A 27,185-nucleotide genomic window follows, 5' to 3' on the forward strand; every position below is an offset into this window, starting at 1 on the left:
CAAATAATAAGTGTAAAGAATGATGTTAGTGGTTTCATATTAGATTTCGGTGCAGGTTAAAAGAAATGATTGTGATGTACTCTGTGCTGTTTCACAATAAGCTTATGAAATTGGCCCTTTCTGGTTATTCCTGGACGCAGGGTTTTTTTTTTTCTGAGCTGAAAATGACCAAATTGCACATTTTACAGATATAAATATTACAGTGTGATATTCCTGGAAAAAAATTAGAAGCTTGTCTGAACCCTTCAAAAGCCAGGAGGTGCACCCTTCTCGAGAGTTGAAAGCCCTTCTTCAGAGAGATATCTGGTTTTAGGTGCACACGTTTTTTTTTTTGTTTCTCAACAGTTTTAGGCTGATGGAATCCTAAGTCTGCAACCTAAAGAACCAGTGTTGATTCATTCATTAATCGAGACTCAAATCGCTCTGGATAAGGGTGTCTGCAAAATGCATAGAATTCTCTTTGGTAAATAAATAAAATAAAAAGTCTCATCCACTAATAGCAGAACAATATATTTAACTTAATATTCAGCTGTTGTTCTGACTTTTTGCATTGTCAGCAAACTGAGTATAGAGAGATGCGGTCGATAAACATGAATCTTTTAGAACATTTCACGGGACAGAAGGTGAAGCACCAAAATAGTCCCTATGGATGCATCCAGTCAGTGTATGAGCAGGCAAACAAAATGACAGGAAACAAGGGTTCTTCAAACTAACAGGACTGCCACTTCTATCAAAGGAAAACACTGAAAAATATTTGTTGTATATAAAAAAAAACAGCTATTCTGGTGCTAATTTGTTGATCAGTGCTTTCTTGTCTATATTCCTGTAAGATGGTCCTGGATGTGTGCTGCTCTCATCACATTGCAAGTGCACTAACTATGGTGTTTATTTGGAACAAAATGGCATGACAATAATGCGAAGTCTGACATTCATTTATTCATTTTCTCCCGCTTATCCGTAATTCGGGTCGCGGGGGCAGCAGTCTAAGCAGGTCCCCGCCTTCGACTGCTGCCCAATCCTCATAGCACCGTCCCTTACGGTCCCTCCTGCAGGTGGTGAGCCCACGGGAAGGCGGCCCCACGTCACGGACACGTCAAGGTCCGCCACGTCACGGACCTTGATATTACCTTGATATTTCCCTCGTAAGGGACCCCCGGAGCATAGAGGGTTAAGGGCCTTGCTCAAGGGTCCAAGAGTGGCAGCTTGGCGATACCGGGGCTTGAACCCCAGACCTTCCGATCGGCAACCCAGCGCCTTAACCGCTGGAGCCACCACTCCCCCACTGACAAATTTGCTGCATCGCCTAAAAACAAAACTGAACAGCATAATTTGGTCATTTGGGAATTTTTCACCAACCAAAAAGATTGTTGATCCCCTATTTCCTTCATAATACAATACAAGACTATAAAAACCTAATATGGAAGACTTTCACACAGGTGAGTTTAATTAAAACTATCACGTACACTTGCATGTAAACAAAATCATGTACATTTGAATGTATAGAACCGTAGTTCATGGTATCAAAACACAAAACACAATCAGATTGTTCAAAATATTTATACATGAATTTTTTTTTTTTACACAATGAATTATTTTAAATACCGGTGAATTCCGTTCAAGGTTATGAACTGTAAAGACATACAGATTGCCACGTACAATAACCGTGTGCAAAATAAAACGAGAGAAGACGATCGCATTTATACGCTATTAACCGCTGCACATACTCTCCTATCAGCGGATACTCATTAAATACCTGCAGCCTGTGAAGAACCTGTTTACCCTGGTTCTTATCAGTTACAACAAAATAGGAACATTATCTACAGTATGACTATTTACCTTAATATATGATCTTAATAATATCTATGAGAAAGATAAACATGTACTGATTAAGAGGATGTTTGAAAGCTGGTCGTATCACTGTGTTCAGATCGAGCGTTACGGGTTATTGTGCGAGTCTCGTCAAAGGGCCAGTGTGCTGGATGGAATGAAAAATGTTGGAAACACAGAGTGGAAAATGATAAAGCTTCTATTTCACACAAAGATTAAATCATATGAAGCAGGAACATTAATGTTTTAATAAAACAAAAGTTTATGTACTAACATTAATTATTAAATACAGAACCAATGGGTGTACTTGAGACTCTGTATTTTGTATTTCATCATTTTAATAGTTCAAAGAGATCAGGCTCATCTGTGTAATAGTCATATTACCATCATATTTGTTTATGTACAACCTATATCTGCTTGTATGTGACAAATAGCTATCAGGCCCAAAATGCAGTGTTAAATACTTTAATACTGTAAATGTCTTTAGATAACTTAAAATCAAAATTTGGGTGGAATGTTGTAGATGAAAGGAATGTTGTGTGTTAGTTTTTAAAAACTATTTTTCATGCTAATACACCATGTTCTTTCTTAGTCCTTTATCACAGTCGCAGTCTCTCTCTCTCTCTCTTTCTCTTTTTAAACACTCATCACTCAGAGGTAGGAGTCCTTTTTAGCAGAAACCTCCGTTAACTCAATCGATGTACTGCGAGAGCCACCGGAACCCATCTCCGTAGCCCTGTTTCTTTAGTACACTGCACATGAAGACTTCTAATGGTCGTGCGTTCAGCTCCTTCAATGACACGATTCCCTGGGGACAGAACAGTTTTGATGAAAGTCACACTCGCATCCCATCACATTTAGACATAAAACCCTGGGGAATCGTTTTTGCATTTAAACTTTGAACATTTAGTGTTCAGAAATTACAAACACAAATTCAGTGCAAAAAAAAAAGTGCAGTCTCGACCACTAAAAAACTAATTTGACGGAAAAAGTGGGAGTATATAAATATAATTATTATAATTATTTTGACCCTGCATTCATGTGAACAACTGACAAGCTGCTAATGTCCCTCGTGAATGTGTTTATGGTGTATTTTTTTTACTATACTGCTGGATTTCTGGTATTTTCTAAAACAGCAATTCTGACAGAAGTTTCAGCTGCAAGGCAAAATTGCAAGTATATTAAAATGGTCCATTTACTAGGGTTTCATTTCGATGGCTTATTCTTAGGGACCTGTATAACACACTTCACACAATGGCTTGTAATAAACATGGACAAAAAAATTAAATGTACTGATATGATGGAGGTCTTTTTTATTTAACATATGAGTAGAGTGTACAGTTTTAGCACTTTATAGCTATATAAGTATTTGTTCAAGAATAACTTTGGCATTAGCACTTGTGTGTTATATGAGGATTTAAACACTTTTGCTATTGGAAATGAAACAAATTAAGGCTGATCCTGAATTTGATCCTTTATTAAAATTATTTTTCTCTATACCCACCACCCTGTCCTCTACATCTGCCTCCGTCAAACCAACTACCTGCATGTCCCTCTCCTCTGCACGTCCCCAAACCATCTCAATCGGGACTCTCTTAGTTGTCTCCAAAACGCCCTACATGCTCCTCTAATGAAGTTTGATTATCCTTTATTAATATTATGCTGTGGTAAAAATAACAGGTGAAAGTGAAAACTAATATGGTGAAAGCTGCGTTTTCAGGAGACGTAGGAAAAGCTGCACTGGAATCAATTTTGCTTCAGTGCACTCTTTACCCCTTGCAGCTGTACTATTTCTAGCTGCTACTGAACCCCTGCATCAATACACATAAAATAAAATGATTCCCTAATATTTGCTAGTGAAAGTGCAGAGAAACCTTCGTCTTACTCTGTAGACGAAATAGAGACCAAATGCATGTGAATATGTACCTTCCCAGTGGTCTGTCCATTAAGAGCAAAGAGCTCCCGCAGTTTGCCTTCACTCACTGCTTCTGGTCGATCGATTTTATTTCCCAACACCAACACCGGCACATTCGATATGGTCTCGTCTGATAGCAAGGCCTGCGTATGCGACAATGTATGAGGTTTGTTTTAAATACTCCAAGTATTCAAGTGATGTGGTACAGAACACAAAGAAGATGTACAAACTCACATCAAGCTCAATCTTGGACTCAACGAGACGTGGATAATCGGCACAATCGACCAGAAAGACGATCCCATTCACGGCTGGGAGGTAGTTCTTCCACACTCTCCTGGCTGCAAGAAGCACGGCAGTGCAAATTTGTTAGGCCGATGTCAAAGTGCTCTGTGTTTAAGTGGCCCCTACTTCAGTGCGCTTTATTAGAACATCATTGGGATGCCAGTAGATTACAGTATATTTGAACTAAAATAAATCTCACCTTGTAAATGACCACCAAGATCGAACGTGGTGAAAGTCATTCCGGCAATCGTCAGCTCTTCTGAGGCTAAAAACAAAAACAAAATGACAGGCCTGGTTTAGTAATTGACATTATTTTAAAGATATACATGAAAACGTGCTGTCATGCAAAAGTAAACTTACTAGGATGTAGTGTAGGCACATGTTGTCCCAGTCGGTCATCTTTCAGCATGTGGAGTAAAGTCGTTTTTCCAGCATTGTCCAATCCCAGGAACACGAGCTTCCCGGATTTCTTATACAACCCTACAGATTAAAGAAACAAAACAAAAAAGCTTCATGTTACAACATAGCCTTATTCTACTGATCTAGTGTGAAAAGATATAAGATCAAGTAGATAACGAACCACAATTAACACACAGTTGAGTGGTTTCTGGAGGACACAAAGCTAAATACATAACTTGTTTTAAATACAAGACAAACAAGTTACAAATGAAGCCCTGCAACAGGCATAACGAATACAATTGTGGTTTTTAAACACAAAAATGACAAAAAAAAGTCAGAATTTCTCCATTAAAACACATGGTCCTGGTTAGACCTGATTTAAAAGACTAAACACAATAAAACCAAAATGCAACATATTGAGTGGTATTTGTTTTTAAACAAACATTCAAGATTCTGCACCATTTCTTAGTCCATACTGGTAAAGTATACGTACATAAATGCAAGCAAATTGTGTGATATTGACCACATTAACTTTTTTTTTTTTTTTATGTTTAGATTTGCTCTAAAACAAAAGTTTTGTGGCGTCTGCGCCAGTTTGACTGCACACTCATTAAAGTGAAAAACAAGACAAAGCAAATCCTAAAAACCAAGAATCGTTGAAATAATTAAATAAATTTCAACTTTTTACTTAAGCTGTTGCCAATGAGATGTTCTGATGAAAACTCGAGTTATAAAAAAAATAAACAAAAAATCTAAATTGAATTCACTCAAACTCTCAGACTTCTGGACCAAAACCAATGTGATGAAAACAAAGATTGGCCAAAGCCTGACTAACGATTTGTGTTAAAACAAATACCAAACAGCAGTTTAATACTGCAGTTCAAAGGGCAAAGAAGAATGGACTGTGCCACATTGTTATGCTTTTTTCCTTTCAAGGATATCAAATATACACGTCTGTAGAACAATTTAAAAAGGGAAACTAAACTTTAGATGGCTCGTGGATAATCTGTATAGTTAAAAAGCATTGGAAGACCATTGTGATCACCCTGAATGTAAAGATTTACTTTTACACCTCAGACGGGGGGAGGGAAATGATCTTTCTAGTTCTACTTCCTATTATCTTCTCACATTATTCGAGATCTTGAGATAATCAGGAAAAAATAACACATGATCGACCCAAAATATCAAACTTAATGCTTAGTTCCTCGCTTGAGATGACAATTTTTTCGGTCTTTTTGTCTTCAGGATAGAAGACTAAACAACAAACCGGGCCAGAAACTTACCGAGAAACTGTAGCACTCCGCTGAACCCTTTGTAGATCCAATCAAAAATAAAAGACATTGCTGAGTTGTCTTGTGTGAACTCTAGACTCCAGGAATACACGTATCACTTCTGTTAACCTGAAACAAAGGGGAGAGGCAGAAAAGGAATGTCTTAGAAACTCTAATCATTCCACTTGTATGTGGAGAGAAACCGGCGAAGCGGCATTGGCGAGTCCGGGTTGGTGTGAATCACTGAAAACTCGGGCGCTTCCTTTATCGTGGACCGGCAGGCTGACACGTGTATCTAGGCGAAGGGTCAACATTACGTGCCAAGTCACACGGAAATGCTAACGAGAACCTCCGCTCTGCTAACATGCTAATCTGTAGTTCGGTATACTAGCTAGCATTCAAACATCGATCATTCGCCCCAATAACATCACTTATATCGCCAATGTTTTCGATAATCAGGGCGACGAAACAAAGACCGACTAAATGCGCTGAATTAGCAAACTATTTTAGCTTAAAATTAATTCCAGGCCTCCCAAGATAACCGTGCTAAACCGTTCAATATCACATCAAATATACATATATTGTGATATATTGCCAATATATATCTATAAATAACTACATTACTAATATGTATGCGGTGTGTAACGTGTTATTTTACATAACCTTTGATTCAATCTGGTTTCCACTTTACAAATCTTCAACTAATACATCAGAAAAAATCCTTTAGGTCGGTATATTTTCGTACCCTCGTCCTATTCCGCCCCACGCCGACCACAGCGCCAGATAATCCTTGTGTGATAAAGTAGTTTTATATATACAAATAATGGCGATTAGCTAAGGGGAAAAGCCGCTAGCTGGACCGCTGAGACGAATAGCGTTTGCGGAAGCCATACACCGAAGGCGGCGGCATTACTTCCTCTTCTGCGCCAGAAAGTAAAATAGAGTCGTGGTTAACTCTCTATCACCACCTGCTGGGCTGGAAGAATTAAAACCATCTAAAAATGTCGTTGAATATAATGTTGTGCGAGCAAGTCTAACTAGCTACCAAAGAAACAATTCCCTAACAACTATAGCTACAACATACAAGTGACACAACACACCGAGTAAACATTTCTTGAATAAAGTTTAATAGATGATTCACCTCAAACACACTTCATTTTACAGAACATATTATAGAATGTGTACGAGCTAAGTACATCCTCCCATGTAGTAATCTGTCATCTGTTGTCTCTTGTTGTTTACTTGCTGTAAAAGAACCATTTGTCAGCTGGAAATTGAGAAATAAAAAGCATGAGTGTCAGTCATTGAAAATTGGGCATTCACTTTAGAAATTAAATGTGCAATAAAAATTAAGCTCCTCTGTAGTTTAGGTTAAATGAACATCTTTTAATATTGCCTTACACTTTTTCATGTTAAGGGCTATAGAATAATTATTACATACCCGAGCTAGGAATAGGCTCTGATGCACCATATGCACTTGCCTGAGATAAAAAAGAAAATGATTTAGTTAACACATAACATGGGTAATAAATAGGGATTACAGACCAGTAATGTACATAAAGTGTGGAAGTGCATGGTAGTGCAAATGACAGTATTGTGTGCCAGGTATGATTAGAGAGTTTACTATATAATAAAGTAGTTTTTATATTGATATGATAGATATGATTGTATATATAGTATGTAGTATATTATGTATATAATAATGTTTCTTTATTTATTTGTGTATTTATGTGGATGTGGGTGTAAGAATATTTTAAGTCCTCCTGCTATTGGGCTCTGATTGTAAGGTACTTACTGAGTCTGCAATGGCTTTGGCATCCATTTCAGAGCAGACATATGGACTGCCAGTGACACATGTATTCAAGCTGGAAAATACATAAACAATTAACAGAATAGTTTATAAAAGAGATTGGAATTTCCTTCTGGGATTTATAAAATGATCTATTAATCTTAAACAATAATATTTTCTCAAATTCAATAGCTAACAAGGCACACTTTTTGGCCAGTTTCATATATTTACCAAAGCATAAACTGTAAAGATTTGGTAGAATGTATGCAAGCATTAATCAAACATATATAACAGTACCCAGACTATCTATTGCATATACACTGTATATACAAATAATGTGCAATGTATATACAGAATATACAGTATGTAATATTATAAGAGGAATTCTAAAATATAGTCCATAAATCCTTCAAATGTATAGAGATAATATAGAATATATAGTATAAAATGGAAATAGCAGAAAGATATTTAAAACACAAACATTGCAGTTGCCTGGTGTTTAGTTTTCCCTCTGCTATATCAGTCCCACTTTTATTAGGTCATAACCAAAATAGTCAGTTCATTAATGTATTGATATTAGAGAAATTGGAAGTGTATATTATTAGAGTGTGATTGGTTGTTCTGTGCCATACCAGTTTAGTTCCTTTACTTTATTCTTGCTCAGTATCAATGCCTTCCAATATTCATGGGTGTCTTTTATGGTCTTAATGGCAAAGTCCTAATGGTAAACAAGAAACGTTACCTTTTACTCAAAGTGATCAGTAAAAGGGTACATTTTCTTTAAAACAAAAAGATTTAAAATTGATTTTTGAACACAGAGTATTGTTGGTGTCATCATACATTCCCTTTACCCGATTCTTAAAATCACCATTGAATGCAAACTGGTTCTCAGGTTTTCCATTTGGTACTTTGTACATTCGAAACCAATCCACTGTGGCGTCCAGGTATCCCGGTTTACGCCTCTTTACATCCTCAATATCTGTAAAAAAATTAACAAATAAAAGAATGATGATATACAGCCACAGCTGGAAATCTTACTGCTTTATTGGTGTAATTTGCTGCTTTGCAACAATGTAAATTGTAAAAAGCGCCATACAAATAATAATAATAATAATAATTGAGTCCCTGGTAAGTTCTAATAGTTTTTTAAGTTAACCTTACCATTAAATTCTGCAGCCTCTGGATCCTCAACATTAATCACAATTACTTTCCAATCTGTTTCTCCTTCATCTATCAGTGCCAGGATTCCCAACACTTTCACCTTGATGATATCTCCCTGTGAGCAGACCTGCAGAAGATATTTTAGGAGACAATACAATCAGAATGATGGATAAAAATGGGTTCAAAGGCAAATGTATTAACAATCATTTAGTAATGTAGAGTCATTTGTTAGGATTCATTTGTGCTCCAGCTGTTTATTTTTGTTCATGTAAAAATCAAATTATTCAGGTACAGGAAAACTAATAGAAAAAAATGCACATAGGTGACAAAAAATGCAATTTTTTCCTATTAGATGGAAATGTTTCTGTGATGAAACATGATAGGGGTGGTCTCTTTCAGGATGGCAAACCCCCATCCACAGGGAGATGCAGTGGTGCTGGGGACATTTTGGAATGAGTAGAGTCGAGGCCACGTTGCATTGAAGTTAGTGACAATTTATGCAGGCAGTTTGTGGTACAGTTTATGTTGTTTTTTTTTTTGTTCTTTTAATTTTCACTCATTTAATTGAAGTTTAAGGAATGAGAATTGCAATTTCACTTCTGTGGTAGTTTATAGGATTTAGAGTTTATATAATCCGGTCTTGTACCTTTCTTTTAGTAGATATTTGCAGCCCAAAACCCCACAAGCAGAATGCTTTAATCCTATTTCCTTATCAGTCGATTTTCTATTACCTTGTTACCTATGTCACACATATCAATGGGGTCATTGTCTCCAGAGCATTTTGTGTCACCATCTGTGTGTCGTGGATCTTCCCATGTCTAACAAGTAAGAGAAAGGAAATCTTATATATATATATATATATATATATATATATATATATATATATATAAACTTCATATGGTTTATTACTTATTTATCTAACACACCAAATATAACTTGTGCTAATCATATGTTTGAATTAAACCTCTATCATGTGTAACATGCTTAATAAACAGACCTGAGGCAAAGCTCCATAGTTCCATATGTAGCCTTTATGTGGAAATACATTACAGATATAACGCAGATTTCCTCTTTTGACATCTTGCTTCAGAGGGTTCAATGGTTCTTTGGTTGCGATCTAGGAAATCCAGATTATGACTGATATCTAATGTAATTAAAAACTAACAAATGTTTGTGATATACTGTATGGTAGATCTCATTTTTGCCACTGTGTCAGTAATTATGTCACAGTGTGCTTTTGTTCCCTAATACATACTGATTAAATGAATGCATAATCCAATCATAAATGTCTTGACTCATGCAATGTTGAATTGCTTCTATAAAATGTGCAATGATCTTACTGATAATAGTGCAAGATTACATGTGATGTAATCATCAGACAATGTGAAAGAAGAGCATATTTTATTTGTAGATGAAGTTTTGCTTTAAAACTAGAATGTTGTCACAGGAAGAATTACAGATAATTTACAGAATTTTGAGATATCAATCAAGTCACCATGCTTCCAATCAGTGATATTCTTTAGCAATAAGCACAATCTATACCTCCATTTTTGCATTTGTCCATCTGGGTACCTCAACAACTGCATGGAAAATATTCTGGTGAAAATGAGTGAAAAAGTTTGTTAACAACACACTCTATATAGACTGTGAGACTCAATAATTTTAACAATTGCATGTGCAGGAGAGATTTCAATATAAAATCTACATGCCTTGGCCTCATCTGCATAAAGGGGAATGTCATGGAATGGAGATATGTATTTCCCATTTGAGTTTTCTGTGAAGGAAACTGGATTTATCATGTGATCTGATATAGCATTCATACACAATCAGTAATAGGCTACTCCTAAAACACTTTACAACAAAGTCTAAAATAATGTGAAGACAAAAATTGGAATGAATTACATATATATTACATTTATTCAGCTGAGTATCTACTCAAATGCCTTTCTCTAAACCATTGCTGTCACAGACTGATGACTCTTTGAGCCTGTTACTCATAGAAATGCTCACCTTTACATAGTAATATCTGTGTTGAACACTGCTAAATAGCACTAATATCAGTTTTTATGTATAACAAATGTGATGGGAATTCCACCTCTTTTTAGTGACTCAGATCATTCAACTCAGCATGCAAATTAGAAAGGATTCTTCTTTCATATCCTGAACATTCCAAAATCAGACATAGTTTTTTATATTTTGAAAAGTGATTGTTTAACTATTGCTGAAACTCTAATCATACTCAATAGCATTGCTATAGTATTGGATTTTTTTTAATAATTAAGAAACTACAAGTATACAGTAAGTAAGCATCCATGTATCTATATTAGTGAAAGACATACTATGACATGGTGAAAACAAAGGATTAAGACAATATTATATCTAAAATCCTATGTTCGGATAATGCTCAATATAAATATCTTTATAAACATTTGTTGAACTATATAGTGCAGGATTTTATGATATTTTACTCACTAAAATAAACTCTGTAGTCCTGTGTATGGGGTTCTCCTCTCTCTTCTGTACTAAAGCTCATATTTGGGTGGTAGTGCTGTTCTTGCTCAGATTCTCCACTTTTAATCTGTACAGGATGTTTCTGGAAGGCTTGAAGCATGAGATCCTTCTGAGGTTATTTGACATATGGTGGCTCTTAAGCCACTGGTGAGCATTTGCCCTTCTGTTTATCCCTACATTATGTCACATGAGTATTAAAAGGATGAACAAAAGTGCTGCCTATGTAATGATGGTGTTGAGTTTATGTGAAATACTTTCACCTTAAAATTTTTTTTGGTCTATTTACTTAAATTAAGATATCTATACATTTGCTCTTACATTTTAAGCATTTTTAAACTTCTGTGTGGCTGTTAATTGCACAAAAACATAGGTAGTGAATTTAAATGTAAAAAAACATTCATTTATTTTGTGCGACCCATAGGCACAACATATGCATAGACCTCCAACATCACCCTACAACTTTATGTACGCAATGATGCAAATGAGCCACAAAGATAAACATGTCTCTAGTTTTTCAAAACAGTTTGCACCAAATGGGGCATAATTAGGAGGTAGGAAGGTTTAAACTGTACAACATAGAATTAGTTTTGTTCACATACTTTTACCTCCCTGCTTTTTTTACTGCTAAATCTAGGAGAAAGATAGACATACTGTAAATGTTTCTACTATTAAATATAAGTGTTTTGTAACTCTTTAATGTATTACAGAACGTGACTTTAGTCATCCATTCTAGACTTGACATTTGAGAAGTGATGCCTCTTCAATTTCCCACCAGCGTCAGTCACAATTTATGTCTAAAATCATAAGAAAGTACTTATAGAGAAAGATAAAGAAAAACAGCAGCAGCAAAAACAACAACAACAACAACAACAATAAGGGAGAGAAGTACAAGAAAACATTGCATAGCGTGAACGCCAGGAGGCGCTAAAGACTATATACTATAACTACTATAATAATAAACGTAATCATAGCATGTAATAATAATAATAATAATAATAATAATAATAATAATAATAATAATAATAATAATAATAATAAAAATAAAAAGAATAATAAAAGTTTAAAACGTTTTTTTATACAGTTTTAAAAAACGGAAGAAATAAATGCTTTAATCCTTTTATGCATCAATGTAAGGCTATTTTGGGAGAATACTGTAGTCTTGTATATTGTCACGTGCAATAACGTACATTTTATAAAACATTATACATATTTTATGCTTTAATTATTATTTTTTATCTACATATGTAATTAAAATGTAACTCACCATAATCCAAAATCAGTTGGTGCGATGCATAGAAACAAACCTGCGACTGAAACAAGTGCAAGAAACATCCTGCAGAGGGCGACATACAATCAAATGGAAAGAAAATAAGAATGAAAAGGTTGGTGATCCACAGCCCCGTACCGCTCAGTGACATTAATATCGCCATATTTTAATCAGGAAAATAGATTGTTTAATCATTTTGGTTATCATTATTAAATAACCAATCAAATATCTTTATGTTACACAAATATTGTTTATAAACAAAGAGCAGGGTTTATTTATAGATGTACCATTTTAACTGATGTATTCATTCACATGGAAAACAATGAATTACAGGAATCTAAAATCTACAGATATCAAATAACCCCACATATAAAAATTTATAAATAATAACGTGTGTTAAAAAGGTGTTTTAAATACATTTTTTAAAGATATGCTCTACTTTTTTTCAGCATACTTTAACACATGTCTGCATTTAAGAAACACACAAGATATTTATTTATTTATTCATTCAAATTATTCATAAACGAATTCATTCCTTCCATCCCTTATTCATTCATTTATTTATTCATTTACACAGAAATTCTTGAAGATGTAAATAAAACGCAAAAGAATCCAAATCGAAAAACTTTGGCGATGACAGGACGTGACAGCTAAAAACCTCGTTTTCGCACGTGCACAGTACAAACTCTGTTTCCTGTACGGATCGAGTAGCCGGACCTACTTTCACTACTGCTAATTATTTATCCGCAAATTATTTATTCATTAAATATTCTGTTAAAAGATTTTTTTTACTAAAAAAATGTTTGCTGTAAGAATTGAAGTGTCAAACCTTTCGTTTTCATTTTCTATTTCTTTTATTTTTACGTTGTCGCCATGGAGAGCTTTTGTTCTTTAAAATGATGCGGTCCCGGAAGTGGGCGTGGTCTGTTGCTAAGATACAGTAAACACCTGACTCTCGCATGGACGCTCGGGAAGAACTTGTGATCATCTCAGTCTAAAGAGAGAAGTTCACTTGGTTTTATTAAGTGACGGTTCAGGTAGGGATTTTCAGAGCACGAAATAGACTCTTTCTGTTAGTAAAACAAACGTGGCCATTCTTATCCATGTTCTATGTAAAGGGTTTCTTACAGGGGGTTTAACATTCGAACCCACCTGAGTACATCGTGCTTCAAAACGCATTTAGATCCAAACTTAGTCCAGCTTTTTTTTTTTACTGAAGTATTTCAGGTCAGTTAGTAACAATGCAAAAAGTTTTTAGCTATTAAATCATACCTGGCTTTGGTAGATATGTAGACAGACAGACAGACAGACAGACAGACAGACAGACAGACAGATAGATAGATAGATAGATAGATAGATAGATAGATTAAACTTCATTGTCACTGCATAGTACAGGTACACAGCAACGAAATGCAGTTTCACATTTACCAGAAGTGCAAATAGCAGCATTGTGCAAATTGACAAGTTCAAATAAAGATGTAAATATATCTAAACCAAATTTATATAAAGACACTGTAAAAGTGTAGAAATGCGTAGAAATATGGGATATAAAAACATTAGACGCAATCCCTTCCGTTTTTTTGGAGTCTCAACTTGTCTCATGTTTTTTGGAGATTATTTCCTTAATATCTAATGGCTTGCTCAGTAGATATCTAAATCTTAATATCATTCAGATTTCTGTAAAGTCTGTCACCTTCTTATCAGTCTCTGTCCCTCTTCCCATGCACCTACACTGAACATTGATTTCTAGGATTCACAATGGAGGTCACATATGCCTACACGAGGAAACGCAGTGATTTTGGTCGCCAGTGTAACTTCTCAGATCGGCCGGCTGAGCTGCATGTGGACATCCTGCCTGACCCGGCTCTCGCCGCGGACTTTATAGCTCAGGATCCATGTGATGTAGCCATACAGAACACACAGGAAATGTCAGAGCATGAGGTGAGTACGGGAAATCATCCAGAACACTGTTCATCACAATCTTTTGTTACTCAGTTCATGATTGTTTCATGGCTTTCCTCAGGGTTAATGTGAATGGGAGAACAGTTCCTAGAGCACACAAGCTCCTTAATGCTTGTTAAAATAAATCTGGTTCAGTGTAGACACACTTTATGGCCCAAAGTTTGTTGACACCTGACCATCACATTTATGGACCATTCATCACATCATATTATGGACCATAATATAAACTGCACAAGTAACAATGTAGGATGGACACAGTTTATAGAAATAGGGAATATGCAGAATGGGATATTCAAAAAGCAATTATATGTGTGCACCATATCATCATCAGTCATTTATCCTCAAAGTCTTTTCCTTCCAGGTGAACTCAGAGTGCTTTCAGACAGAGACACGTGGCATAAACCATGTGGAAGGTGGGTGGCCAAAAGATGTCAACCCCCTTGACCTGGAACAGACCATTCGTTACAGGAAGAAAATAGAGAAGGATGAGAACTATGTGAATACCCTGATACAGCTTGGAAGTGTGAGTGTTTTTTTTTATGTTATGGATTGAGTTGGTTTAAAAGAAATTAAATCGGTAAGTGCTCTGCATTAACAGATTCAGATTGATGTTTGGGTTAGATTTGTTAAGAGCAGTAAATTCTCATTTTGCTTTATGAGCACACTTACCAGAATCAGAATCAGGTTTACTGGCCAAGTGTGTTGACAGCTTTCAGCTTGGACAATACAAGACAAAAACAGACTATAATAATAGACTATTATTAGCTAACTCTGTTAGTGTTGAGGGAAGCAATAGTACGTCATTTAAAAATGTTTTTGATTTTATTTTCACTTATTCAATAGTAGGTGTAATTTGTAAGAAATAAGAGTAAAGAACTGGTAGATCACTCAATCACAGACTGGTATTTCTCTCTACTGTAGTACATGGAGCACTGTATCAGACAGAACAATGCCATCGATATCTATCAGGAGTACTTTGAGGATGAAGAGATAATGGAAGAGACAGATGATCATCCCTCAGCCAAAACCATCAATGTGTTCAGGTGACATTATTGATCAGTATTATGCCATAAACACAATGACTGGTGCTAAAAAAAATCTCTCCATGTAAGTCCTTGATAACTAATAAGGTTGTATGAGAACAAAAATTCATTTTTTTTTTTACTTCTTCTCGGATCCTGTTTGTGTTCAGAGACCCAAACGAGGTGAAGCGAACCGCCACCTGTCTGTCGTGGCACCCTGACGGTAACCGCAAGCTGGCTGTGGCTTACTCTTCTTTAGAGTTCCAGAAATACAGCAAAGACATATGTTACGACTCCTATATTTGGGACATTGGTATGAAGAAAACATCATTTATGCTATTGTGGTTTGGTTGTGTATAATGCTGATTGATTTGAATTTATCAAACTATTTTGCCTTTCTTAGTGATTCAAACATTGATTTTTTTTTAAACAGAGAACCCAAATAAACCTGAGCTGACACTGAAACCTGTGTCTCCCCTTGTCTCTCTGGAATATAATCCCAAAGACTCACATATCCTAGTTGGAGGAAGCTACAATGGGCAAATTGGTAAGGACAAATAAACTAGACCTTTATCACAACAGAAGTCAAGTTCTATAACTGCTTATCGCTACTTTTATAATTAGCAATAGCGTTTATACATTAGATATCAGCATTTCTGTTGAATTGTCAATTCCACACAGTCAGGAAGCACTGATTCATTTAGTCAGACTTTACACACATCAACATAAAAAAAACAACAACTTGTGTATTTGTTGATATGGATAATAATATAAAAATGTATTTGATGAGAAGTGTGATGAGATTTGCACAAGACAGAAGTAAAGCTGTGACTTTTATTCCAGAATCTGACATAAGAAAGTCTTTCACATTCTCACCCACATGACATCTATTATATAACATATTTAGAAGAAAAGAAGAGAGAATAGTGAGGGAAAGACTGTTTATAAGTGAGTAAATTATTGGTTGTATGTTCCTTAACACTAAATGCAACAAATACACTTGAAATTAGAGCATTTGCAGAATGCTGTGGTAGAAGAGTAAAAACAACTGTAGCATTGCACTTTTGTTGGGTGGAAATGGCAATTTTCTTCACTGATTACTAAACAATGTACTAGTCTTTATTTGCTTTTTATTTCTGTCACCCTCCCGTTTTTAACCTTTTAACGATTAACCGGAGCAACTTTCTTTTTCGGTAGGTTTTGTTATTAAATGTGCTCTAAGCACACTCATTTCTCAGTGCACATACAATTAATAAAGCCTTTATTTTTACTTGTCAATAGTTAAATTCTCAATGTCATCATTTATGTAAGACTTATATGTAAGGAAATTCCAGGTTAGGTGTCTGGTACAAAAAATGCTTTGTTTTAATGTTAAATAAATGTGGTTGAGCAAAAATAAATGGATTCAAAAGGTTGTAAACTGGATTTAAAGCTATTTTTTTCAAAGTAAGAATCATCAGTGATACTGCTTCTCTGCAGCATACTGGGACACACGTAAAGGCAGCCAACCGGTTGAGATGTCAGCCACCGAGAACAGCCATAGAGACCCGGTGTATAAGGTCATCTGGTTGCACTCAAAGACAGGCACAGACTTTTTCTCAGCTTCCACCGATGGCCAGGTCAGCGCACATTACCAGAACATTATGCTGTATTGCCAGGACGCCTCAAGTGCCATGTTCATCATATCATGATATCTTACTATTATCTCTTGTTCTGTTGGGGAAGCAATTGTACAACACAATCACTTCTTTAATTTGTCCTGCTACAAAGCTTAACATGTACATGTGTGTATTCTTTCAGGTGTTGTGGTGGGATGTTCGTAAGATTAATGAACCCACAGAAAGGCTGGTTCTGGACCCCAGCAAGAAGGGAAAGCTGGAAAATGCACTAGGTGGAATCTCACTTGAGTTTGAAACCACAATGGTAAGACAACTCTGTATACTGAATTGAAAATGGAAAGTAAATATGAAGAGTCTGGATTAATATGTGGAGTTCATTTTATCAGCCCACAAAGTTCATGGTTGGGACAGAAGAGGGGATGGTGGTCTCATGCAACCGGAAAGCCAAAACTCCGGGGGAGAAGATCGTGTGCACTTATAGTGGTCATCATGGGCCTATATACGCTCTGCAGAGGAACCCGTTTCTTCCTAAGAACTTCCTGACTGTGGGTGACTGGACCGCTCGTATCTGGTCCGAGGAAATAAAGGAATCTTCTATTATGTGGACAAAGTAAGTGCCTATTACTGATATTACAAAGACTAGTGAGGACATTTAAAATGCCTCCTAGAATCTGTTTTAGTTGTAACCCCTGGCATTAATATTTGAGTAATAGAAATGCAATCTGTTTGGACATATCACATATTACACATTGCTTGAACATATTACATATTTTAATACTTTTGGTGCAAAAATCATTTTTGCTATCTGTTTCTATGTAGATATCACATGGCGCACCTCTCAGATGGATGCTGGAGCCCTGTTCGACCTTCAGTCTTCTTCACAGTCAAAATGGATGGCACTTTAGATGTATGGGACTTCCTGTTCAAGCAGAATGACCCAACACTCACACTTAAAGTAGGTTACCTTAACTCTGACCCAGTCCTACCTCCTAAACCAAATGTAACAGTTCTGTTACTACTTTAGTAACTTGTGACGTTTTAATGACAGAAATTGTCCTTAATAGTTAAATGAAATAAATCTCTAAGTGTCCACAAAATGAAGACGTTTGTACTGCTTTTGGCAGGTATGTGATGAAGCGCTGTACAGTATGCGCGTGCAGGATAACGGCCGTTATCTGGCTTGTGGCTCACAGCTCGGCACTGCCACCCTGCTTGAGATCTCATCAGGCCTGTGCACACTGCAGAGAAATGAGAAAGCACTGGCAACAGCGGTGAGACACTCACAGAAACACGCACACACACACACACACACACACACACACACACACACACACACACACACACACACACACACACACACATACACACACACACACACACACATGAGCAGGATATATAGCATCTATCTAACAATCAAAATTTTAAATTTATTATTTAGAATTTAGTATTTATATCTATCTTTATTATTAATTTTAAAAGCAATTTTTTGCTCGTCTTTGCTGGTTTTAAATGTGTTTTATTGATTTTATTTGAACAACCTTTTTTTTATTTAACAACATAGAAGCAAGAAGTTTGAGTACTTGTACTAATACTTGTACTAGTCCTCCTCATGTTGGACATGAAATGCCGAATATATTTATTTATATTTAAGTCAGGATAACAATGAAATTGTGCCCAAGGAAATAAATGTAATGAATTTTCAGACCTATTTCTTTGAATGCTCTAAAACCTTCTGTGTTACTTGTGAATTCAACGGGTATGTGCATGTGTACTTATAGATGTTTGAACGTGAGACGAAGCGGGAGAAGATTCTGGAGGCTCGACACAGAGAGATGCGTCTAAAAGAGCGCTGTCGCTCAGAGCAGGGCAAGGACGAAGATACCAGAGATGAAGAGGAGAGCTCAGAGGACCTGGTGGCCCGTGCAGAGAAAGAGTTCTTTGAAATGGTGGAGGCAGGAATAAAGAAAAATGGAAAAGAGGAGAAAACAGAGAAGGAGGAAAACCAGGTCAGAAATTCCTTAAATAACATTTAAACTTGATGTGTGCTGTTCGTTTCTTTTCAGGCTGTATTACTGTATTTTTTTCCCTTACAGTAGCATGTGCTGTATTCATCCATTCATATATAGATACATAAGTCGTTACATAGATGTCAGTAAAACAACTTTATTCTTAAAACATATGTTGTAACAGCTATAAACCACAGCTATGCCGTTCTTACTGTACACTATAGAAAACGTTGTTATATCCACAATAACAAACATATTAAACGCCTACAAATCCATGTGTAATTGACAGAACTAGTGCACCAATATAAACCTGTTTCTTGTTTTGCAGATATCACTAATACCAGAGATGTGCTTACAGTAAAAAGCACTCTTCATTCAAACAGAATAAATATGTCAACAGTGATGTCGCATAAATTAGAATAAGCAGGTGGATTTATTTATTGAAAGTATTTGTAAGAAATACTTCATTTTGAAATTAAATTTCACATTAAGTCAAGATTAAATGCGAAATAGGTGTCTGTCAAACAAGAATCACAAACTCCATTTTATAGATACGTACATAACGAATTACATCATTTCATAGTTGAAAAGAGGAAATTGATTTCTTTGTTAATATCAGTCTTTTCTATTTGTAACCACTGAAATGCACCTCCTCTGGTTTGTAGAGCTTTGACAGATTGCCTCTAAATTTGTGGTCTGTCACATGGAGATAAGCTTCCTATGGCCTATATATAGCACCATGTAAAACATGTATTGTGTAGGAAGAGACAAGGAGAAAAAAATCAATAAGCTGTTTGTTAGCGGATGACCGTTTGGAATTGTATGTAATTTGCCCACAGAATCCTTAACTTATAATTGGACACAAATGAAGAACATTGTTATTACTGCACAGTATCTTGAAGGGTAGTTCTGTTTGATATTTTCTAAACTGTAATATTTGTTCCCCCACCAGGAAAACAGTGAAGAGGAACTCTGAGAAGAAGACACACCAGGACTTTGCTTTCTTTTCATCAAAACACTGATATGGAAATAAATGAAGTACTGTCGAACCAACTGCAAGCACACACCTTATGTCTTATTGGCTCACACAGTGATGTATTTAACAATTGATGTATTTTTAATCCAATCAAAGACTGAATAAAACATTTATTTTGCACATTATGTATTTTATATTGTGAGAAAATGCTTTGAATTCAATAGGCCAGCGGTTCCCAACCTCTTTTTGCAACATTGACCAGTTTTACTTAAGAGTTAAGATGTTTCCACAGACCAGGTTGGGTGTCACACACAATAACATACATAATATATTACTATTATACATATTATTTGATTCAATTATTCACTTAAATATTACATATATCATAAAAATGTAACTAACCTCACCATAATGCAGAATCAGCACAAGTTCAATTTATCAGTGAATAGAAAAAACTGACTGAAACAATGCAGGAAAATTGTATAGATGGAAATTATTGTTATTATTCATACTTCTTTTTTTAATAAAACACCCTGTGAAAGTCAATAAAATGGAAATAAAATAAAAATGTAAAAAAAAATGTCTGTGTTTTTTTTTCCAGGCTGGTGGTTCTCACACAGATTTTCAGATTGATAGAACAATTCTATTAAAAGTCTTTATGAATTGAAGATGCTTTGTTTTCAAGTGTAATTTGATGGCATATTTGATAAATATGTTCAGAGGAAAATCTAAAAGAAGTCAGGGTGAAAGGGTATCTCTAATGCAATTTTATAACTAATCACATCATATGAAAAGTTAGTGCAGTGGTTTCGTATTGTCAAATTGGTTTTATTATCATTCCTCAATATAACTTGGAATGAAACATTGGAATGAAATGTTGTTTTTCAGGACTGTAACACAATACAGTACAGTACACAAGACTGCATAAGGTAAAGATATGCAACATTTTTAGATTAGTGCAAAACATGTCATTAATATACCAAACTGTGCATTTTAATTAGACAGGGCAACAAAAGAGCAGAGAAAAGGAACTGGTGTAAACATTTGCCTGAATTCTAAACCCTCTATCCTGTAATGCAATCCATCTTTAAATGAGAAATGGACAGATGGAGAAAGGTAAAAGATAATAAAATGTATCTTATAGCAGCACAACAGCATTGTCTATTTACTAACGCACATACTAGGGTCCTCCTAGTGTGGTCCTGGGAATTGTCTTAATAAGTCCAGATGGGTTTTGTGGGTAACATTGTGTTGAACAATGACTGCTATATGAAACAACCTGATGCAGAGATTAGTTTAAATGGCAAAGATAATCTACAATGCTGGAGACAAAACAGATGTAGTGTTTATGTTAGGAGTTGCCAGTGGTGTGTACAGAAACCCTGATAATCTTCTCAACTGTTTTCATTATACATTGTAAATCTTTTAGTCACAAATGGTGGCTTTCTCAAATAATAAAGAGACACAGCTGTTGTGGATGCTCTCTATTGTCTGTCTGAGTTTCTTTGTCTAAAATCAAAGCACATCTTATAACTAAAAATGATTTTCATGTAATAATTCAGGCTGATCTGGCCAAACTAGTAGACTGGTCTCTTCTACTGCTACTAAATTAACAGTTACAGTGTTATTAGTAGTTAAATGTATTATTACTCGACAATGTTGTTATTTATTAATTAATTTGTTTAGTTATTTGTTTGTTGTTTATATATTGTGCACATGATTTTTCATAACATTGTATATTAGAAATACTATCTATCTATCTATCTATCTATCTATCTATCTATCTATCTATCTATCTATCTATCTATCTATCTATCTATCTATCTATCTATCTATCTATCTATCTATTCAAATGTCATTTTTTTGGATCAGTAGTATGTTGTCATGGTTGCCCATACTTGAATCTGTTATATAATTATTAGATTATTTATTTATTTGTTTGTTGTTTATCTAAATGCAATTTTTTGGATCAGTAGCCATACGTGACTCACAGTATGTATTACATTATTTATTTGTTCGTTTTTATATATTTTGCACATTTAAAACAAATAAAAATGTATTTTTCTTTGTTTAGTTTTCAATTTCAATTAACATTTTTTTAAAAATATCTATCTAAATCTCCTTTTTTTCAGATCAGGCAGTGTGTGTTACCTGTCTACAGTCTTAAAGTTGAGTCTCAGTGAATTTGTGGAGCAGGATGCTGAATCAGTTCCATTGTTGGTCCATAGAGGGCGCAGCAATCCCAGTACAGTACAACCCTGTGTAATGAACTGAATCGGAGCTGAAGCTCAGCTGCCGTAATGACGCGGTGGATATACGAGGCTTCGCTCCTCATCTCTAAGGGGACAAACAACACTGTCCTGTTCTCAAAGAACGACACGGAGACACCTTAACTTACACACACGAACGGAAACAGACTGGTCTGTTAAGAACGGGATAGAAAGACTAATGACGCATAGATTGTCTCCGTCTAATGCATTTGCCGTATATCCACAGGAGCGCTGAACAGCAGAGGAGCAGCGCAGGCAGGTGAATTTCCTCACTGCATTAGTGGAGGCAGGCAGATCTCCGGGAGAACCATGGTGCCATCAGGGAGACTGATTCCTCTAGCCTTCTACTGAGACTGAACTATACACAGTGACACAGTGATCGGGGGGGGGGGGGGGGGGGGGGGGTTGATGATATCACCATGAAGGATACAGGAGAATCGAAAGACCACCAACTAACAGTAAGTAAGACAAGCCCAGGTTTCAGCAACCTCATTTCTTTTACATTAATATCCCATGATGACTATGAACATGACTTCACACCATTTTCTAACACAATCCTTTCTCAAACTGCTCCAGATCTATACCTGTGAAGAATTATGAAGTTACTGCAAACATTTTGCTCTTCCTGAGCCATAAAAATCTGTCATTTACAGTAGACCTGCTTCTAAAAATTAAACCATATCAATCAACTTTAAAATTGTTTAAAAGAAAACAAAAACAAAACAGGAAGACAACAAGAAGGAAACAACAGGATGAGCAGTTGCAACTTAGTAGAGAGGACATGCAGAAAACTTGGAGTCATGAAAAAACAGAGGAAGATATTTTCTGGAGTGAAGGCATCAATCACAGTAGGAGTGTTTAATCACAGGATGTGAAAAAGAGAATTAGTTATAGCTGTACATCTGTTAACTATGTGCATAAAGACATATATCAGTTACATTTGCGGCATATGTGAGAAACCCTTATCAAGAGTGAATTAGTTATTTTATGTATACACTAAACCCAGCAGTGGTGCTAGGATCTCATGACCTTCTGATCATGAGTCCAGAATCTTAACCACTTCCTATAAAAACAAATACATACACACATATATATATACAGTGTGTACAGAAAGTATTCAGACCCCCTTAAATTTTTCACTCTTTGTTATATTGCAGCCATTTGATAAAATCATTTAAGTTCATTTCTTCTCCTAATTAATGTACACATAGCACCCCATATTGACCGAAAATCACGGAATTGTTGAAATTTTGGCAGATTTATTAGAAAAGAAAATTTCATACATACGGTATATATGCTTGTTTATTTATAATATACAGTATAATTTAGGGGCCTAATATATTAAGTTTATGCCGAAACCTCATTCAATTGCAAAAACATGATAATAATAGCTATATTAATAAAGAGAAAATACACCAAAAATTTGATATATGTAATTTTTTAAATCTCATTTATTCTGACTTTTCAGACTCACCGTAACAGTTAAACAGTTTGAAAAATAATGAACTTTCCTTTGCTCTCATGTACCTGTAATCATTTCTAAGCTCTGTTGCTAGTTGCTACAATGCCCAAGTCAGTTTGTCAAACCAGGTTTGAACTTGCATCCTCTGAGAGTTGTGTGCTTGTTTCCTGGTTTCTTTTGGCCCTGGACTGAATAATTCACATTACCTGGTTCAGTTGCCTCTCCCTTTTTCCTCTACAGCAGCAGTGAACTAGAGCAGCTCTCAATCATATCACCACCTTTGAACTGCTAGAGAGAATGACAATAGCGTACAGGTCTATTCAATAATCAGCTGACAGATTGAGTGTCTTTGTAAATGAATATAGCCAGATCAGTAAATATGCAGTATTGGATTCAGAACTCAAATTAGGACATTTTCTGGAAATGAAAGTGATTTATGTCGAAGCTAATCATTAACTATTATATATTTAATGGATATTTTAGTCGAAACTTGTCATTATTCTTAGATATTTTAATTATCTTTATTCTTAAATATTTGTATTTTGTTTCTCCAATTCTGGAGCCCAATATCGTTTAATATAACTGTATCTGTTTCTCAACCCAGGTGGCTTTGCGAATTCGGCCTCTGAGCGATGCCGAGATAGAAGAAGGGGCTGCGATAGTAGCTCACAGAGTAGACGACCAGGTAAGAGCATGGCATCCTTACAGTATGTGTGTATTTGCAACTCGATTTATATACAAATCTAAACAATGACACAAACCAAGTGGGATGTTTTTTCCTGGCTGCCATATAAAAGATCAGGAACAACGGATACCAAAACCTTTATAAACCTTTACATCTGTTTATTTGACTTGAATATTTTATAGCTGTCATGTTAACATATGTTATTTATAGCAATTGGACAGTTTGCTACTTGTTTTATGCCACAGAAATGCAAACAATTCTTTTTGAATTGAGTTCACAAAAAAGTGTAAAATTAATGTTTATGCATCCAGATTTAGTTAAATACCTCAAAACTCAGAGCATGTCATAAATATAGCTGAAAATTGATGAAATATTTCAAAGTTTGAAGCGGAAGATTTTGAGATCCTGCTATACAACCCTATTGAAAGTCTGAATCACTGACTGCACCCCAGGCCTCCTCACCCTACATCAGTACTGACTTTACTAAACCCTTGGGGCTGAATGAACACAAATCTCAACAAATACTCTCCAGAATCTAGTGGAACATTTTCCCTGAAGAATGGAGGTTATTATCACAGCAAATGGGGAGTAAATGTGGAATGGAATGTTCAAAAACACATATGAATCTTATGGTCAGGTGTTCACTAAATTTGGTTCACATAATGAAGTATTCAGACACTAATCTCAAATTCATCCCGTTTCTCTTTGAGATGTTTCTACACTTTAATTGAAATCCATCTGTTGCAAATTCAATTGCTGGGACATGATTTGGAAAGGCACATACCACTTAATTGTATAAGGTCTAAGGTTAAAATGCATATCAGAGCAATAACCAAGTCATGAGGTTGAAAGAATTGTAGTGTAGTGTTTGGAGACTGGGTTGCATTGAGGCACAGATCTGGGAAGGCCAATACAAATTTCTGCGGCATCGAAGGTTTCTAAAAGCTTCCAAATTTTTAAATGGATTATCTTTGTTCAATCCAAACCACCTCGCCCAACTGGACAATTAGGGTAGATGGGATTTGGTAAAAAAAAATTGACCATCTGGTAGTCACGCTGACTGAACTCCAGCAATCATGTATGGGGATGAGAGAAACTTATAGAACAATTACAGCAACACCACCTATCTGGGCTTTATGGTAGAGTGGCCAGTTGAATACACTTCTCAGTACAAGACACATGCAAACCTGCCTTGCAACAATCTGATCAATTTATATGCGATGGGGATTTTGGCTTGACAACTTAATCTTGTAAAATATAATTAAAGGTCTTGATGATAATATGTCGGAGGAAACCAAAGGTCTCAGACTGGAATGTCATATACATTTATGCCATTTGGCAGATGCCCTAGTCCAAAGTGATTTACAATTATCAAATATCATTTGAGGGTCAAGCAGTAGCAGGTTTGTAGTACTGGGATTTGATTTTAAGACTTTACTCAAGACTTCTGATTTTACTCAAGTAAGATTAAAATTCCAACCACTGAAACCCTGGTAGAAATCAGTGATCACTGATACCAGTATCGCTTACTGATCAAAGGCTATGTACATGGATGTTGTGCCATGCTGCTGTTTACTGGTCAGAGCTGATTATTGCCTCTATTTCGAATGAATAAAACAAATCTCTAAGGATCTAAATTATATTTATGTCATGCTCTGAGACTAAAATTCTTTCACGCTGCTGTGATCACGGGTAATCTAGCGATTCATGACGTCAGTGGTGACAAGGATGATGCTAGACTTGAAAATAATCCATCATGCGTGATAATTGTTGCTCTGTTATTATTGTCCTGTGGCTAGATCGGATCATAGAGATAAGGCAAGATGTTCAACTTATTAGTAATATTTCCAAATCCAAATCCAAATAAGCCAAAGTCGTAAATATGGGCTAGTGAAAGAGTGTTAGTTTTCAATACAAGAATAATAAAAAAAAAAAGAATATGTTAGTCATTTAATGGAGTAGTAGTGTAAGAAATAATAGTGATTAAGCACTGAATAGAACTAAACAAGCATTTCTGTCATTGTGTACTTGTATTTAAACATCTCAAATAAAGAGCCAGATTATAATGTGTTATCTAAATCACAGGAACTTGACTGAAATACAACACTTTTTGTTGTGAGTTGGCATACTATACAGGGTGTTATTCTTAACACACACAACTCTCAGGATTTAATCTAGATCTACTTTGATTTGTCATTTTTCATCAACAGACGAATAACCAGCACACAGTTCGGCAAGCCAGACACCTATCAGTTATCGTTATTAGCTATGTGTATTTAGCCAGTGAAGAGCAAACAGTAATATCTACCCATATGAATTTAATACAAAAATTTTTTCATTCTCTGTATGAACTTGACGATCTTCACAAAATGTTAGTATAGTGTACAATGCTCCTGCTTTTTACATGCAGTTTATGTATATCAGAAGGAAAATTAAGACAGCCTTAAATAATAACAAGCAAATGAGATGTAAAAGCCATATTTACTAGCTAAAAGATTTTCTGTCCTGTTCTTTACAAACTTCCTAATGCCCAAGCACTCGGGTAATAACCATATAGACATTGATTGCTATGATCGATTGACATATTACTATCCATAATAACTATCTAGCTCACAATATGTTATTATCTGTTTTAGCCTAGTCGATATCCAGGCAACAGAAATATTGTACTAGATAGCACATTAGAGCTTTTACAGGCAGGCATTTATGATATGTACAGAGCTGCATAGAGTGTATATTATATATAAATATACATTCAAGT

At 35.5% G+C, this 27,185-nt stretch overlaps 4 protein-coding genes across 7 annotated transcripts in view; 2 read left to right on the forward strand and 2 right to left on the reverse strand.

The window, feature by feature from the left end:
- Positions 1-1,416: 1,416 nt before the first annotated feature.
- sar1aa (secretion associated, Ras related GTPase 1Aa) lies at positions 1,417-6,629 on the reverse strand. The gene is made up of 7 exons (XM_083557723.1): positions 6,440-6,629; positions 5,707-5,823; positions 4,385-4,504; positions 4,224-4,289; positions 3,977-4,080; positions 3,754-3,885; positions 1,417-2,635 (listed from the first exon to the last, which is right to left on the reverse strand). Exons 2-7 carry the CDS (start codon positions 5,762-5,764, stop codon positions 2,519-2,521), a joined length of 597 nt encoding a protein of 198 aa, XP_083413849.1. The 5' UTR covers positions 5,765-5,823; positions 6,440-6,629; the 3' UTR covers positions 1,417-2,518.
- Positions 6,630-6,770: 141 nt separating this feature from the next.
- Positions 6,771-13,322, reverse strand: ppa1a (inorganic pyrophosphatase 1a). The gene is made up of 13 exons (XM_083557626.1): positions 13,252-13,322; positions 12,460-12,488; positions 11,117-11,245; positions 10,354-10,418; positions 10,187-10,240; positions 9,642-9,761; positions 9,376-9,462; positions 8,645-8,771; positions 8,335-8,462; positions 8,116-8,201; positions 7,490-7,559; positions 7,136-7,175; positions 6,771-6,961 (listed from the first exon to the last, which is right to left on the reverse strand). Exons 2-13 carry the CDS (start codon positions 12,485-12,487, stop codon positions 6,933-6,935), a joined length of 963 nt encoding a protein of 320 aa, XP_083413752.1. The 5' UTR covers position 12,488; positions 13,252-13,322; the 3' UTR covers positions 6,771-6,932.
- Positions 13,323-13,360: 38 nt separating this feature from the next.
- Positions 13,361-20,187, forward strand: dnai2b (dynein, axonemal, intermediate chain 2b). The gene is made up of 13 exons (XM_083557625.1): positions 13,361-13,459; positions 14,173-14,363; positions 14,746-14,907; positions 15,306-15,427; positions 15,577-15,719; positions 15,840-15,953; positions 16,886-17,025; positions 17,207-17,329; positions 17,412-17,635; positions 17,845-17,980; positions 18,150-18,296; positions 18,804-19,031; positions 19,984-20,187. The coding sequence occupies exons 2-13, from the start codon at positions 14,181-14,183 to the stop codon at positions 20,005-20,007; spliced, it is 1,746 nt and encodes a 581-aa protein (XP_083413751.1). The 5' UTR covers positions 13,361-13,459; positions 14,173-14,180; the 3' UTR covers positions 20,008-20,187.
- Positions 20,188-22,189: 2,002 nt separating this feature from the next.
- Positions 22,190-27,185, forward strand: part of kif19 (kinesin family member 19) — a 40,162-nt gene continuing 35,166 nt past the window's right edge. Inside the window, exons 1-3 of one of the 4 annotated variants that reach the window (XM_083556693.1) lie at positions 22,190-22,427; positions 22,504-22,735; positions 24,344-24,424. In XM_083556693.1, the coding sequence (XP_083412819.1) occupies positions 22,697-22,735; positions 24,344-24,424 (120 nt within the window). In that variant the 5' untranslated portion in view covers positions 22,190-22,427; positions 22,504-22,696. Of the gene's footprint in view, positions 22,736-23,003; positions 23,126-24,343; positions 24,425-27,185 lie in introns of those variants that run through there. The other 3 variants (XM_083556694.1, XM_083556692.1, XM_083556691.1) reach the window with 3 other exon arrangements.

The sequence above is a fragment of the Silurus aristotelis genome, assembly GCF_946808225.1.
Source record: "Silurus aristotelis genome assembly, chromosome: 12".
In the NCBI taxonomy this organism is placed as follows: Eukaryota; Metazoa; Chordata; class Actinopteri; order Siluriformes; family Siluridae; genus Silurus; species Silurus aristotelis.